The sequence below is a fragment of the Sitophilus oryzae genome, unplaced genomic scaffold (assembly GCF_002938485.1).
Source record: "Sitophilus oryzae breed Bouriz unplaced genomic scaffold, Soryzae_2.0 scaffold_935_pilon_pilon, whole genome shotgun sequence".
Lineage (NCBI taxonomy): Eukaryota > Metazoa > Arthropoda > Insecta > Coleoptera > Curculionidae > Sitophilus > Sitophilus oryzae.
In genome coordinates this window covers 1,297,419-1,315,776 of record NW_022147567.1, presented here as the reverse complement: position 1 = coordinate 1,315,776, position 18,358 = coordinate 1,297,419, and the positions used below count along the sequence as shown (strand labels likewise).

Here is an 18,358-nt window from a genome sequence, read left to right as displayed (position 1 = left end):
AAAATAAAAGAACGCATAGAAGCGTAATCGTATCGAAGAATAGCTCACGATAATTTGTAATTTGCTCATAGCTGATTAGTTCCCATCGGCCGATTAGGATAGTAATCACATAGCGATGCTCCAGCATTGATGAGATGCTGGGTTAGTATTGCTGCGAGGGCCCATAATTATGTCAACCAGGCCGGAATATAGAATATTAGTTTGTGCTTCCGAGCGAAAACGACCAGTGATTTTGAGATTTTTCTTAATTTGACTGGTACGCCAGTGGCAAGAACGACTCTAGGTTCAGAAAAACCATTCCAGCTCATAAAAGTTTAGCCAAGCCTATATCTAGCTTATATCTAGTTTTCCTACAACTTCTGTAGCTGTATATTATATAAAGTGCCAAAACTAAACTGATAAAAACATAGCAGAGAATAGAAGAACCACGCAAACAAGAATTTGCTGTATTAAAGCAATAAAATGACCGATATCTATACTCTGTTTTTTTTCTCAGGTAAGATTTCGACAGTCGATGACAGAAGAAAAGCAGATGACGTCCCATACCAATCTATTTATTTTACTAAAAAAAGTTTCTAATAATTTTTAAGTTAACTATGGATGGGTTTAAATATAAATTCGTCATGCGTCGTCACTTGTTGTTTTTAACCAGTTTTATTGGTTTATTTCAAAAATGACAGATCGTATTTCAATTTTATTGGTTTGGCGGAACGATGAACGACAAACGGACGCCGATGCGTATGAACCCGCCTTTAGATTTTTGACGTTTGTCAAAGTCTTGCCAAATTATAGGTTATAATTTTGTGACAATTTTTGTCAAATACCCTGCGTTTTGGAAGATGATGCATTTTGATTCGTGTTATTACGTGTGTTTTGTGTCTTTTGAAGTCAAGTGGAGGAAAAATTGAGTGAAAATTAACTGTAGAACCCAGAGCACAGTTTATGGTTAATACTCGCTGCCCAGGCAGAAAGTATTATACAGATACACCAATAAAGTTACTATCAATAAAGTTCGTATACCATCTCGTCGCAGATAAGTGCATCTCGAATATGGTAGAAGGACCATACTAAACACATACTAAAAACTGGAGTAGCTGTAAAATATCGACATCACACGATAGGTAAATAATGGATTTGAGTACTGCAGAAAAATAATGTCAAATAATCAAAAGGTACTGGTTTAAAAAATTAAGATTAAAGTTAATTAATCAACCTGTGAGGCATAAAATTTGGTAAGTGTTATTATTAATAATATAGTTTGTTTTATTTATGTTGTTTTATTTATTCCTGCGGAATATTACAAATTTGTATTTGTACATTAGTTATATCGATAAATATAATCATAAATGCGGGAAATTTCATAAAGCTTGAAAGTAAGAAATAGTTCTTTTTTATATTTTTTGGTATGTGGGTGTCTTATTCTTTTTGTTTGTTTTGTATTAACGCATACCGTTTTTTATTAAATAAAATAACTCGATTACATTTTTTTCAGTTTTATACATTTTTTCACAATATTTTGAAGTTACTTGTCAGTCAAATTTTAAATACATATATTAATTTCCTGCTATGCGTTCCAGTTGTACCAACTTATTTCTTTGTAAAATAAAATAAACTACTTTGAAATTAAAATGACAGACACATCTATCACTGTCAAGGATCTTCTCGTTGGACAGACTATAACCGTGATAAAATCAACTAACACGTTTACTGCCTAAAGACATTCAAAATGAGGTAAAATTAAACGGTTTCCAGTGATTTTTTTGCATACCGTTAAATTTTTCTTTAAGCTTTGCTAAAATTTAGCCATTGTCGCTAACTGTTTCCATTTTCCACTGTATCATTTTTTTTTTAATTTCTTTGAGATGGAATTGAAGAGAACATCTATATATTTTCCTTACCTTTAATTATAAATTAAAATTTTCACTGCAAAAAAATTATCACTGCAAAAAATTTGTTTTGAAGAAATAAAAAAAGCAAATACATGCACGCCTTAAATAAGTGCAAATATTTTCTGGTCTGGTAGATCTCGATAAAAGAAACATATTTTGTCTTTTCTTTGAAAACATTTTGAGAGCCACCGGATTTTTTCTGTAATTTGTTCTTCCAATTTTAATCTACTATCGACGTTGTCACGTTTTTAAGATATATTCTTTAACTGAAAATTTAAAAATTTCACCTAAACAATGTAACACCTGCAACCAATGTCTTCCCATTTTCTTTAAGCACTCACGAAACGTACGCACTTACTAACAAAATCTATCTTTGGATCACTTTCTTTAAGATATTTGCACTTTTCTTATGCAGGTACATGATATGGAAAAGAGTTGATTTTTGTTGGCTTATTGTTCTAAGGACACTTGATTCTTGACTGATATATCTAATTAGGAAGCCAATATTCGGTGTGCTGGTTGTTTTTTTTTTCTTTAAATTATAAATAAAAACGAATTGCATCACTTAAAAGCACTTCGAGACCAGCAAACACATTCACTTCAAATTTTAAAACTGTGTCCACTTTGTTTCAACTGTTTTATGGGTTTCACCTTCTCTACGATAGGGGCGCTGTTAGGCTTTAGAGGTGTGTCTAATAGTAAACTAGTTTCAGAGATAAACACCTAGTTTATCTCTGCTAGTTCATTTAGTTCTCACCAGAGACAATCCCTCTAAATAATCGTTCTAATAGGTCGTTCGCAAACTACATACCTCTACGCAATTAATTTTGTCTTAAATTATCTTAAAACGTTCACTGCGAAATAGTTCATTTTATATCTGCATAAGGATGCCTTTCTCTAATAAGATATTATGCCAAAACTGTCGACGACTTTGACAGTTGACCGAATAACAAATAACAAAACAATGTGAACTATTTTAATTATAAAATAAACGAAGAATCGTTTTTAATTTTGTTGAATTGAGAAAAAGTGTTTTGTATTACATGGATTATGTATCTATAAATTAGGAGTGCAAAAGTATAGTGGTTTGGTGTATTGTGGTGAATTAGTGTTTTATTTTGCTGTTGTAACACCAAAGGTTCCAACCCTCAACTGTAATATAAATTAGGTACAAAAGGTAAGACACTTAAAATCGAGTAAAAACAATTTAGTATACTCAATACACATGTTTTATGTATTCGTTATTGCAGGTAGATATGTAATAATGTATGCCAGTATCGAAAGGTGTAATTGAATAAGATTTAGTTCTCGTTATCTAATTATTATCTCGTTATTACTAATTACCCTTAAAACGGTTAAAGGGGTAGGTTTTTTATACTGAAATAGATAAATTAATCATAATGGCGTAATCCTGGCGTAATACGAGGCATGTTTTTTAAGTAAGTACCGTTTAATCTACTTTTCTACATAATTTCCGTGAATATTGAGGCACTTGTCATAACGTGGCACCAGTTTTTCAATACCCTCCTCATAAAATTCTGCCGCCTGACTGGTTAACCACTGTATCACAACTGTTTTGACTTCGTTATAGTCTTGAAGACGCTGACCGCCCAGGTGTTTCTTCAAGTGCAGGAATAAATGGTAGTCACTGGGCGCCAGATCAGGGCTGTATGGAGGATGATCTAGAGTTTCCCATTTAAAAGATTTGATGAGATCTTTGGTCCGATTAGCCACATGTGGACGGGCATTGTCATGCAGCAAAACAATACCCTTACTCAACTTGCCACGTCTTTTGTTTTGGATTGTACGGCGCAGATTGTTCAATGTCTCACAATAAGATGCTGCATTGATTGTCTCATTACGAGGCAGAAACTCCACTAGCAATACTCCTTTTCTGTCCCAAAAAACTGTGCACCTGATTTTCCGGGCAGAAATTGTTTGCTTAAACTTCACTGTTTTGGGTGATGATGAATGTCGCCATTCCATGGACTGTTGTTTCGATTCTGGTGTGACGTAGGCCACCCATGTTTCGTCAGCAGTAACAATTTTGTCTAAAAAATCTTCACCTTCATTGTGGTACTGCTCAAGGAAAGTCAATGCACTGCCTAAACGTTGGGTTTTGTGCAAATCCGTCAACATTTTCGGAACCCAACGTGAACACAATTTCCGGTAATTCAAGTTCTCGGTCACAATGCGATACAAAACACTACGAGAACATTGAGGAAAGTAGTTGCACAATGATGAAATTGTAAAGCGTCTGTTTTCTTTCACCTTTTCGTCCACTTTCTGCACCAAATCTTCATTAACGACCGAAGGACGCCCACTCCGTTCTTCATCATGCACATTTGTGCGGCCATCTTTAAATGCTCTTACCCATTTCCTTACCATTCCATCACTCATAATGTTGTCCGTAAACTTCACAGATCTCACGATGAATATCGATCGGTTTTACGCCTTTAGCACTAAGAAATCGTATGACAGCCCGTACTTCACAATCGGCGGGGCTCACGATTGTGAAGTACGGGCATCTTAGATACTCAATAAACAACGTATACAATGAAGAATCAGACTGTACTGGCGTCTGTGCATAGAAAAGAGATGTAGGTAACCAGCGCGCATGCGCGGAACGCCGACCGTAGCGCTGCGGCGGCGGAATCGCAAAACGGTACTTACTTAAAAAACATGCCTCGTATATCTGCACTTTACAATACAGGGTATTTTGTTCACACCTTTGCTGAATTTTGCACCCTTTTTCAGCAATTTTTTACTCGTTAGTGGCAATTTCTCGCATGAATAATTAGAAATATAGGTCATGTAGGAAGTGGCAATATTGCAATCCTTTTAGTGCCGCAACTATGAAACTAAAAAAAATTATACCGTGGGAAAATTTGCCGTGAACAGGCAGTTCTAAAAAGTTTTCTAAAAATATACAGGGAAATTTAAAAGAAAATGCACGATTTTCAACATCTTTTTTTGCGAAAAAAACTCATAGACGTGTTTCTGATCGAAATATACCATCCCTGAAAATATTTGCACTTATTTAAGACTCACCCGGCATAAACAAATATTTGACATTTATATAAAATGTGCTAAAGTGATGATTCTACATCTACAAATTTAATAGCTTTATGGTTATACTTGTTGAAGCAAACCATCTTATCTACAAGTCACTCAATTTTATTAAGATATAGGATTAAATAGATGTAACTACAGACAAATTTCTTACAAATATTACAACTGTTACATTTGTTTAGTTTTCTTTTATAGGTCCCAAAAGCGATTGCAGTGCAGAAGACTGAGCCACGTTGCAGAGAAGTTACAAGACTTTTAATGCCTGAACATCGGCCGGCAGATGGCTATGGGTATAGTAGGCGGCTATAGAGATACCTTCACGCGTTGAGCTATTTTTATGGCCTTTGGCTCCGTAGTTTACCACGCATCGGAATGCCATTACCGCCATTTTTTACATTTTATTTGTTGTCCGGCGAAGAATTATCGGCAAAAACCGAATTGTTGGTATTAAGCGATAATAGAGTGCGGCCGCAAAAAGCATTAAACGCGTCTCTTTGGCGGGTTAATTATCGTCGAATTGTTTGCATAACGCGTGACGTGTCGTTTTTAACAAAGCAGGGAGGAGGTATTACCTTTAAAGGAATGCCGGGAGATTTTTATAAAAACTGATAATGTCAAATACAAAAATTATAAAAGGTATTTTGATTATACGAATCTTTTAAACCAGTAATGCCGCTGTACAGAGTGTCCAATTTTAGTTGCAAATGAGGGTTCTGGGTTATCTCGCTTATTAATAAAGATATAATTTTGCGGTTGTCGCGAATCTGAGTTATTTTTTTTGCCGCAAATAAAATTGTTATGGTCTTCCACAATACAGAGTGATCTTGAAAACGTTGCAATTTCAGACACCGAAACCGAAATACAGGATACTCACAAACAGGACCGCAGATCAAAAAAAAAACTAAAATCCTGTAAAATACCGGATGAATCAGCTTTGTATAGCACATTATATATACAGTATCCGGCAATAGTGCGTCGGGCATCTGTAGGTCCCAAAATAAAAAAAACTTAGCAATTTTGTTTAAGTGCAAACCTAAAGTATGTATTTCAGGCAAATAATTTAACCTCTACAGGGTGACTCAAAAAAGTGTGAGTGGATCAGGATGGTTTTTTCTTAAGATATTTTTAAATAAGTTTTGATAGTGTCAGAGATAAATAAAAAAAAATAAAAAAAATATCTTTTTCAGCCTTTTTTAAAAAAATTATTAAAAATACAAGAACTGTCCTGAAATCAAAACTATATTAGGTGTTTACTTTAGATGGTCTGTACTTACTTTGCTATAAATCTCGTAATCTTAAATCATACAGGGTGTTGAAAATTCTACCCGAAACTTTTTAAAGTATAAAATATTTTTTCTTCGTTATTTTAAATGGAACATCCTGTATATTATTCTTTTAATAGATGGAGAGTTAAATATAAAAATTTTTAACGGCTTCGCAGATACTCGCGGCTCGCGGTATTATTTCATATGGCTCTTTCAACGGTAAAATATAGAGAAAAATCTATTGGTTTTGGGTGGCTTTAATAAAAGTTTATTATGGAAAATGCCACATGAAATATAAAATCGCGATATTTTACAAAATTCTAATAAATTATTAAATATTTGTATGCCCATTATACAAAGATGGTTGATAATCTACACATATAAAATGCTAATGTTTATCTGTGTCGTCTCTACTGAAGTAACGACTTGCTCTAGAAAATTGCTTTTTTTACTAAAAGGGAGCTAATTGGCTTTTCTATTTTTATGTATTGTATTTTTTTTCCTGGTGTGTCGTGGCGGATGCGCCAGGCTTCAACTAGTTAATTTATAAAAATATACCTATAAGAGAAACTGCCCGTTTTAAAATTATAAAACTTTCCTTCACCATTTTGTCAAGATAGTAAAACTATATCTTGATAAAACTTCTGTTCAATGGAAAAAGAATTTATTTTAAATTTTATATTTCTTATGCACAATCAGGAGTTATTATTAATTTTTAAATTAAATAAAGAGTAATATAACTGTAATGATATTCAACAAAATTTCAAGAATGTCACCTAAGAAGCAAATATATTTAAAAAATATATTATATATATATATATATATATATATATATATATATATATATATATATATATATATATATATATATATATATATATATATATATATATATATATATATAGTAAAAATGAAAATTGAATATCGACCGTACTGTTTTAAAGGATTGTTTGGATTATTTTCAGGTTGGCGGTCAGTGACTCAAAAACTTATTTGTTTATGTCTCAATATTTCGTAAATCTTTATTTACTTCATCAGGAGATATAAAAACTAAAAGTCAGTCGTATCTTACAATATACACATTCATTACACCAATAATATACTTTCAGTTATAAAATTTTTCGGACAAAACAGACCTACACTGCCATGGTGTTTAAGTTACAATGAAACTGAGTTTTTCAGTCAGTTTCATTGTAACTTAAACACCATGCAGTGTAGGTCTGTTTTGTCCGAAAAATCGAGAATCTGTTATATCTAAAAAGCTATCAAAATTATATTCCAGAATACGAGTTGGAAACTGTTTTACACTTATACAGGGTGAGTCAACGATCGAGTAAAGTCCATTATCTCATTTGTTTCGAGGTTTATAAAAAAAGGTAAATATAAAAGTTATAGGGAAGGTTAAGATACATATAGTAATCGCAAAACAATTTCCGATGCACGTGATCAACTTTGAGTGACAAGCGATGGCGACAGCGCTGCCAGATTGTGATGGAGTTATGAGATGAATCTTAATTCAGAAGTGACAAACAATATACAGGGTGGCGCACCTCATTCGCCTCGGTTGATTATACGAAAACGGAAAGATGTAGAAACAAAATATTTTATGAGTATATGTGGGGAGGCAATGTGTACAATTTAAAATTGTTTTGAAAAATACAGGGTGTCTCAGAACTAAGATCCATACCAAAGTTATATTTTTTCTTAGGGAACACCTGGTATTTTATTTAATTTTTGGATTCTCAGGCCCAACAAAAGGCATTTATTATAAGGGTTAAATATGTTTAAAATCTTTGGTTTTTGAGACATTTAAATATGTTTAAATTTGCATGCTATAATAGAATAGATTATTAATACCCTGTACATTACTTTTCAGAATTAATTCTTGTGCTGAGTTTAAAGGTAGAGAAATAAACTTTACTGAAAAATTGCTTTCTTAAATTTATACAGGGCTATCAAAAGTTGCTGATTTATTTGAAGGATGTATTTTATATAAAAACTTTGTTATTTCAAATGCAACACTCTGTATTTTTTTAAATAAATCGAAGCAGATTCAAATGCTCTTTCAAACTATATTAGGGTTTCCTATACCTATCTAGCTCAGATTTTGAATAAAAAACAATTATTAAATTAAATTGCAATCAAGATGGCTGGTGTTGCAATAGCAATTTTCTAGTGATAGTTAGTAACTCTAAATATTTTAAGTCTTTCTAAGTCGACATTAGTTTATACACATTATTATTTATAATTTATAACAGTCTACTTAGATTTACCTACAATAGTTTAGTAAGTAAGTATTCATTATTTTATTAAGAAAAATAAAGCAGTATTTGCTGGCAGAACGAATAGATATGTTACTAGTGATTTTTTTTTGTGAGGAAAATTGCTTCTTGGCCACAGGGGCTTATGCTCAAAGATATACAAATAGGGATCTTTCTGATAAGCGTTCCTTTGAAAAACTACTGGTCCTATTATTTCGCAGAGCTGGTAGTGTGGTTTATTAAAAACCTATTAGACAGAAACCTGTCGTTGGAAGTGAAAAAATATGAATTTGCCGTAATTGGATCTTTTATAGAAAATCCATATATCTACAAGTCGTCGTAAAATAAATCAAAGATCTACTTCTTCGTTTTTCTTGATAGAATAATAAATACATGTTTAATAAATATTATTTATTATATTATTAAATAAAAGTAAACTGGTGTAAACTTAAATAAGCCTATAAATTAATTTCGATTTTGAAAATAGCTAAGAACTGTCACTAGAAACTTGCCATGACGACACTAGCCCTCTTGGTTGCCATTTTATTGAAAAAAAATGCTCTTTATTCAAAATCTGAACTAGATAGGTATAGGAAACCCTAATATAGCTTGAAAGAGAATTTGAATCTGCTTCGATTTATTTTTTTTAATAAAAAAAATACAGGGTGTTGTATTTGAAATAACGCAGTTTATATGTAAAGTAAATTCTTAAAATAGATCATAAATTTTTGATACCCCTGTATAAATTTAAGGAATCAATCACATTTTTCTGTAAAGTTTATTTCTGTGCCTTTAAACTCAGCACAAGAATTAATTCTGAAAAGTAATGTATGGGTGTTAATAATCTATTCTATTGTAGCATGCAAATTTGGATATCTTTAAATATCTCAATAACCAAAGAATTTAAACATATTTAACCCTTATAATAAATGCCTTTTTTTTGACCCAAGAATCCAAAAATAAAAAAAAACCGGGTGTTCCATAAGAAAAAATATAACTTTGGTATGGATCTTAGTTCTGAGACACCCTGTATATTTCAAAATAATTTTAAATTATGCACATGGCCTCCCCACATATACCCATAAAATATTTTGTTTCTATATCTTTTCGTTTTCGTATAATCCTTGTTTATATATTCTTAAAGTTGGTCAACCTCTTGACAAAATGTGCTGCCTCTGGTGAACAAATCGTAAAGCTTTAAAGGAATGAAGCATGTGATTAGGGGCGGAGTCAAAATATCGATTATTTGCGGTATTTCCCTCAGAGTAATGTAATAATATAGCCTCGGATTTTTGCGAACTATAATAGAGCTCAGCTGATTAAGAAATTTAAACAAAACTATTATTTCATTGTTGATTTTCGATTATTTTTGCTGTTATTTTAAGGATTCTAAACCGTATTTAACAAAGAAATAACAATTTTCAATATGTTGGTACATTAATGCTAATTACTGGTAATTATTAATATTTAAAAAAAGTTACATACCTACACTTACTTTATTTCGATTTGACCCAGGGCTATAAAATTTTATTTCATTCTTCGATCATTTTATTCTAAATTGAGGTTTTACGAATTTAAGATAATTTTTTTTTGAAAACAAAACGTTTATACATTCTTGATTAATTTTTTTCTTAATTAAAAATAAAACTTGGCACTTGTTTCAATAATATTATTTGATCGCGCGGAAATCCAATAATTAAGAATTTTACCAGTTTTGATCTAGTTTTTTCGTGTAACTTGGTAGTGATTGAATAGTACCTGTTGCTTATTGTTCAATTTATGTAAGTATTATTAAAAACTAATGCTTTCGAGGTTTTGATCGATGTGTTAAGTTTATAGGTTATGTTGAAAAAAAAGTGTCCATGAGTTAATAAACAGAATTTCTGTGAGAAGGTTAAGAGTACGCGTTCTAAGAGTACGCATGCGTACTCTTAGCTGGATGCGTGCTCTTAGCCTAATATGCGTACTTTTTACCTGTTAGAATTTTCATAGCACAGTTTTAAAGTATGTTTTATTATTTTAGATCGATATGGGTAAATATCGACGCAAGACTGATAGGAAGTTAATATTTACGGCAGAACTATTAGAACAAGTAAAGGAGAAACTGCTGCAAGGAATGAGTAAACGCTCAATAGCAGATTCAATCGGCGTACATGAAGCAACATTAAGAAAACGGCTAAAAGCAGGAACGGTGCCTACATCACTGGGTCGCTTCAAATTAGTTTTTACCCCAGAAATGGAAGAGGAACTGGCTATTTATTGTAGAGATTTAGATAAAACATTCTATGGGCTCACACTTAAGGCACTTGGTAACTTGGTTTTTGAGTATGCCGAAAGAAATAACTTAAACCACAGATTTAATAAAGAAAAAAGATCGGCCGGAAAAGATTGGGTGTACTCATTTTGTAAGCGTCATAAACTTAGTTTACGTGTTCCAGAAAAAACAAGCCTTGCTCGCGCTGCTGGCTTTAATAGGCCTCAAGTAGAACTGTTTTTCAGAAACCTAAGACAAATCTTGAATGAGAAAAAAATACTGCCGCACCGTTTGTACAACATGGATGAATCTGGTATCCTAACCGTGCCCAACAAATTACCCAAGGTTGTAGCTCCCAGAGGGAAAAGAACTGTAGGAAAAATCGTTTCATCTGAGAGGGGCCAGTTAATAACTGCGGTGTGTTGTATGGGAGCAACTGGACAATACATTCCACCTGCACTGGTTTTTCCACGAAAGAGACTGAAAGCTGAGCTAACTGATAGAGCTCCAGCAGGGACACTCCAGCTTGTTTCAGACTCGGGATTCATCACTAGCGAGCTCTTCCTGAGATGGCTGGATCATTTTCAAACATTTTGCAAAAGCTCAGTTGAAGACCCAGTTTTACTCGTTTTAGATAATCATTCGAGCCATGTCAGTTTACAAGCAGTTATGAAATGTCGCGGGTTGGGTATTAACATGTTAAGTTTACCTCCCCATTGTAGCCACAAAATCCAGCCACTGGATAAAAATTTTTTCGGACCACTGAAAAGCGCTTATGCCGAAGAATGCGACAAATGGCATGTCAATAATCCGGGGCGACCAATTACTATGTTTCAAATAGCTGAATTGTTCGCAAATGCCTACAGTAGAATAGCATCAATTGAAAGAGCGATAAAAGCTTTTGAAATATGCGGTATTTTTCCATATAATCCGCATGTGTTTTCGGAAGAAGAATTTGCACCCGCTACAGTGACAGATCAACCATTTCCAAACCAAAACTCCAGTGCAGAAAATTCGAATCCGAGAGCAGAAGATGAATACGACAGTGATGAAGATTTACCCTTATCAGTTCTTCAGCACAAACTGATGGAAAACATTCCGACAAAGACTATACTCCCAACACCTGTATCAAGGTCACCAAATTCACCGCCTTCAACGCCACTAGAAAAGTTGGCCCACTCTCCACTGCCCTCAACATCTTCTCGGGGAAAGCAAACACCATCACCAACACTAAGGGTACGAAATTCACCGCCTTCCACACCACCAGAAAATTCCACCAACTTTATCTCGCCGAAATTAATAAAACCACTACCAAAAGCACTACCAAGAGCTGCCAATGCCCGCAAGAAGAAGAAGTCTGTACTGCTAACTGCGTCACCGTACAAATCTGAGTTAGAAGAGCTCCAAGCATGCAAGCAAGCCAAAACCCAAAAATTCAAACAGACGAAACGAAAATATATGGACGAATTAAAGAGTCCGGAGTCTATAAAATCACAAAATCAAATCAGCAAAAAATCACTAAATTCACCTTCAAACCAAAAACAGATTTTGTGTCCGGTTTGCTATGAAATATATGAAGACCCCCCTGAAAGTGATTGGATTCAGTGCATGACATGTAAAAATTGGTTCCATGAGGACTGCACTGCTTACTCTGGATTAGGGTACTACATATGCCACATCTGTGATGATTCTGAAGATTGAGACAGTGTGCGTACTCTTAGAAGATCATATGCGTACTCTTAAACTGCAAGTCTGCTAAGAGTACGCATTTACAGATGTGTCAAATTGATTTTTTTTCTAATATACTTTTATGCTGTATTTCTTATTCCCGTGTGAAACATTTATTTAAAACCTTTAAGTTTATTATAATATTTTTAAATTGTTCTTAGCTTTCATATTTTGACTTATATAAACAGTTTACTGAGGATTGCGTATTCTTACCCTCCATTCCCCTACACTTACTTTATTTCGATTTGACCCAGGGCTATAAAATTTTATTTCATTCTTCGATCATTTTATTCTAAATTGAGGTTTTACGAATTTAAGATAATTTTTTTTTGAAAACAAAACGTTTATACATTCTTGATTAATTTTTTTCTTAATTAAAAATAAAACTTGGCACTTGTTTCAATAATATTATTTGACATTTAAATAAATATTATATACTTAATACAACATTTAAATCTTTATTAAACGAAATAAATCTTTCTTAGCGTAAAACATGGTCAGAGTCAAGTTTGCTTTAACTTTGTACCATATGAAAAAAAAAACGGCGTCCAGTTAGCAGGGAAATGACGATCGACGACATTTCCCACATAAATTTACATATAAAATGACAGCGATCTTCATTTCATAGCCATCGCTGACGCCGTTTATTTTCGATCAAGAATTATAAAAACTGAAAATATCATTATGTTTTAACTCACAAAGCCCGTTATAACATAAAACTTTCTAGTATATTGTTTTATTAGGAGTAAAAATGACACTTTTCGTGGCGAGACTGTAGGTTTGACATACAGCCGAAGCACAATATTCGTATATTCAACTACCAGAAAAGTAGAAGGAAGATTATAATGTATCTATCACAATATTTAAAAGAACTACTACAATAATTATTAGAAGAAAAACAAAAAGAAAAAATTACCCAAATACCTTCACCTTCTACTCAACTACATAATAAATGAATATAATCTCTTACAAGAACACTACACAAACTACTTCTTGTATTCTACACTAAACAAATTATCAAACTTATTAATTAATCAAACATAAAGAAAAATTAACCAAATTACCCCTTCACCTACTACTTAACTTAACACAAAATAAAATATAAAAACACTACTAAATTTCTTCTGGTAGTCTACTAAACATTATAATCAAACTTAATAAATTAATCTAATTTTACATTACAACTACAAAGAAACAAGAAGATATTTTAAAACTACAAGAAATAAAACTTCGATACGTGCGACCAGTATAATAGATCAAGCGGACAAAGGATATAAAATACTTTAAAATGTGCGTTCAGAAAGAAAAAATATCTCGAAAATTATCTAAACAAACATTTTTTTTTCTTATCAGTGAAAAATATCGACCTCGTCGGCCTTGCGGAATTTGTCGGGTATTTATAATGGTCGAATTGTATAATTACCAGCTTTTATAGCATATCTAATAGACAAAAAGTATCTGGTCGATTAGTAACCAATTGGCACAGTCCGAAAATTATCGATTTTTATTTTGTCTGTTTTTATTGGCCGCTTCAAAATTCAGAGTAACAAAAAATATTTTTCTCTAGTAAAAGACTGTGAAATACGCCCCGCCATCTGGTGCTTTACATCCATAAACGTCTTAGGTTGAGCTACTTTAAAAATTCATATACAAGGGTATAATCAACCGAGGCGAATGAGGTGCGCCACCCTGTATTTATTATATAATTTTTTAAAAATTTTTACGTTTAATTTTAATTTAATAACTAATCTGGTTCCCTTTTACTACTTGTTTTACCAGACTAAAGGGATCAGTATTTCTTATCGGAAGAACAAATAAATATCCTCTTTCTGTAGATTTGTCACCAAATGTACTTTCATCCAATTTGACAATTTAATACATATTGCAAAACAACTTTTTTTAATAACTAATTTTCTCAGCAAAATAAAAATCCAAGTGTAGTTCTGGAGAAACAACCCACAATAACAATGCCCCTCTCCTCTTACGCTTTCCCACCGGTCCGGATGAAAAAATGAAAAACTCGGACCGGGAATGCTAAGCTTTCCTTTCTTTCGTTCCCTACAATCATTAAAGCGGGAATCTCGAGCCGAAAGAGTGCGGACGGCGAAAAGAACAATATAGAGCCCTAGAAAGAAGAAAAAAACGAAGAAATAGTTTAATAATAATTGCGCCGGGGTGCCGAGATAAATCCATAGGCGGCACGTATGCGGGCAGAGTTCATTTGAATTAAAATTCCAAAATATAAAAATATATATTTGTTTCGCTTGGCTAGTTTATTTAGGGTGCGCCAAAAAATATATTTTTTTTCTTTTTCGTTATCGTGAAAATATCGTTCGAGATGATGAAAAAAAATTCTGATATATAGTATGAGCTCTTAATATTAATATTCGCCCCATCGTGATTTTTTTTAGAATTTTAGAATTTAGAATGAGTGGGAGGGGGGTTAATCACTGCGACCTTACAGATCCATTGTGTCCCCCTTTCTTGAGTCATAACTCATCATACAGTAGTCCCAGGGCTTTGACAGTTGTACCAAAATTCATGGCACGAATGGTTGTCGTCTCGGCGCACTCAGTAATGAGGTGTACTGGTGTTTCCCCATCTTCCCCACAGAATCTGCATTCGCCGTTTCTTCTTAGTTTCAATCTACTGAGGTGTTCATTGAGGAGACAGTGTCCTGTTAAAAACCCCGTGACAATCCGAAGATTGTTCTTACTTAAACCCAGGAAGATCTGTGATTTTTTTTTTATCATAAGCCCTCAGAAACTTCTTCGAGTGTCTTAGACCGTTGCAAGATTTCCATTCCAGGTTGCGGATGGAATCTTCCAAGTTCTTGTCCCATCGTGATATATATTCTTTAAGAAATTGAATCGGCCTTCAAAAAAAGTCTGATATGAATTTTCATTTAATCGACTCGTTTGAAAGTTATTGAAGATTAAGTTTAACTTCAAATCGTATATGATATCAATTTTTTATATTTTACCAAGAAATAATCGATCAAAAAGATAAAATATTATATTTTATGTTGCCATTATTTCGTGATAAAATATAAAAATACTAGCGTGTACCAGCGACTTCGTTCGCGTCGAATTAATCATTTGTAATGGTGATGATAAAGCAAAGCAAGAATTTCCATTAACATACAAACTGGATAAAATTTTCTCACATTTATGTCAGCATGAGAAAAAACAATATGGCGATATTATTATATAACTTGGTAATATTTGAGGGGTAGTTTCATCTCGTTGGAATTTGACTTTCGAAAAATCCGTTTTCCAAAAATAAGTTTTTTACTTCAGGCAGTTTAAGCAGAATCGTGGTTAAGAAATTACCCAACTTTTTGGAACACCCTGTATAATTTTTTAAAAATTTAAAAATATGTAAAAAACAAATAAATTATGCTTGTCCAAGCGTTTTCTCGAAAGACTAACCGTTTTTTAAATAACAAATATTGTAATATTTGAAGGGCGTTTTCATCCTCTTGGAATTTGAGATTCGAGAAACCCCTCCTTATCGAACCTCTACACCCCACAGTCAATCCGTTTGCCAAAAATCAACATTAAACGTCAAGCAGTTTAAGCAGAATCGTGATTACTCAATGGTGATATTTTATGAAACACCCTGTATAAATTTATAAAAAATCTTAAAATATGTAAAACAAAAAATAAAATATATGTGTTTAAGAGTTTTTCCGAAAAACTCATCGGTTTTTTAAAAAAAAATATTTTAATAGTTGAGGGATAGTTTCACTCCCTGAGAATTCGAGTTTCGAAAAATCCCTTCTTATTGAACCTCTACACCCTAAAGTCAATCTGTTTTCCAAAAATCAGCTTTTTACGTCAAGCGCTTTAAGCAGGATCGTGATTAATCAATGACCAGATTTTTCGAAACACCCTGTATACATTTTTAAAAAATTATATTATTATTATTGATAGAAAACCTACGAATACAACAGAAATAGCAGGTTTCGAAGTTGTAGATCAATAAATATACAAAATAAAACACTAAATCACCACAATACACCAAAACACTTTTACTTTTACACTGGATGCGCGTTTCGCTAACCATGCACTGTAAAAATCAGCCTGAGTGAACATATATTTCTCAGGGAGTGAATTTTTTGAGTGAAATAATTGAGTACATTTTCATCTAAAATAGAGTAAATTCTTAAGGCTGTACTTAAACTGCCGTTAAACGGTAGCTTACTAAAATGCCGTTAATAGGTATGACGTCGTTGATGTGACGCACTTGACGGCTTTATGAAATATAGAAATTTTATAAGGACTAACCAACACTATCCACCCCACCAAATAACCAACTTAACCAACGCAACTAATCTCGACACTGATAAACAAATATAAAATACAAATATAAATTACTAAAAACCAACCAACCCCATCAAATAACCAACTAACCAATAAATTAACACCCTCCAAATAACCACGCTAACCAACCCGCCAAATCAAACCAAAAAAAGTGAAATCAATGCAATAAGATCACGCTATAAGCAAAAAAAAATATAAAAAAGTCTTGGTTGGCGTGAGATTTGAACCACGGACCATTCGCACACGAAGAAATAATAGCCTCAGCCACGGAGCCAGAGGTGCTTTTGCAAAATGCTTATAGGTAGGCATTACTTTCCGCCGACATGAACGACGTCACAATATCTATTAACGGCATTTTAGTAGGCTACCGTTTAACGGCTGTTTAAGTACATCGAATTCTTAATTTTACTCAAATATCATCTCTATTTAATCAATAGCGATTGAATAAGCTCATGTTCGAGTTATAACCCCTATCTTTGAGTAAGATAATAGAAAAATTTACTTAAAAACTCATGTTATAGTTTAACACAGTAAAAATTTGAGTGAAATCTCCCAGTTTAGGACAAAAACATGACTATTTTAACATATTTGTTCCAATTTTACCACTATCGTTTTTCAATAAAAAATACCGTCCAAACACATCGACCCTCCCCAATCGCCGCTTCTGCTCTCCAAAGAAACGGAGAGCTTCAACAACGGCCATCCCCCCTTCACCCCCCGACCACCCTCAATCATTTTCAATATGAAATTTTTATGTATTGATCGGCGTGCCGGGTTTTTTAGCCCGACATTGGCGTCGGCAGCGTCGATGAGCCCCGGACAAAGACAGAACGATACACTCCCCAATAAGATAGAGCGAGATAAACTTACCTACCCCTTGCCCCTTTCCCCCCCTTTCAAATACTCAGCTCGCGCCATTACCTAACCGTCCTTGCGTTCCTCGCCTTAATTAAATCGATAATAAGGAGATCGGGAGGAATGTGGGAGGGAATGCTGGAGGAAGATGGGAGGTGGAGTAGGGTGGGGGTTGTGTGGAGGGAGCCGGTGGGGTTTTAAGGGGCAATTCGGAATGCTCCCGCTAATTTAAAACGGAAGTGGTCCCCGAGGTGCACTCGAAGAGAGTTTGTGAGGTTTTCTTAGTCGATATTCGAGTGTACGGAATTTTGATTAGAGGCGGTTTAATTTCTTAATGATAAAAAAACCGATAGGTAATAAATTTTAGATGGGAAAGATGTGAGAGTAATGAATAGACTACGGTCGGTCGGGGTTACAGTGCCAAAGGGTGTTGCAAACTGATCTTGGCACATACAGGGTATCCCAATATTCCCTGGACATACAGTATGTCCCCGGATTGTCTTTACAAGAGGAAAAACTTTTTTATTGACATTATGAGAAAAATGCATTCTTTACAAAAATTTTTGCTTATTCTAAAATGCTTAATCCCGTTTATAGTTTTCCATATTTCCATACCGTTTTAGAGAAAATTAGAAAACACATAAAAATACCGTTGAATTTCTAGTGAAAATACCGTTGAAGTCCTAAAAAGTAATAATAAGTCCTAAAA

The 18,358-nt window shown here is 33.5% G+C and overlaps 2 protein-coding genes across 3 annotated transcripts in view; one reads left to right on the top strand and one right to left on the bottom strand.

Moving 5' to 3' along the window:
- LOC115890875 (methyltransferase-like protein 9) overlaps window positions 1-18,358 on the bottom strand; it is a 437,961-nt gene that overhangs the window by 48,232 nt on the left and 371,371 nt on the right. The gene's annotated exons all lie outside the window — the stretch shown is intronic.
- LOC115890874 lies at window positions 10,207-12,671 on the top strand. Its single transcript, XM_030911228.1, has 2 exons — window positions 10,207-10,268; window positions 10,511-12,671. Exon 2 carries the CDS (start codon window positions 10,517-10,519, stop codon window positions 12,440-12,442), a length of 1,926 nt encoding a protein of 641 aa, XP_030767088.1. The 5' UTR covers window positions 10,207-10,268; window positions 10,511-10,516; the 3' UTR covers window positions 12,443-12,671.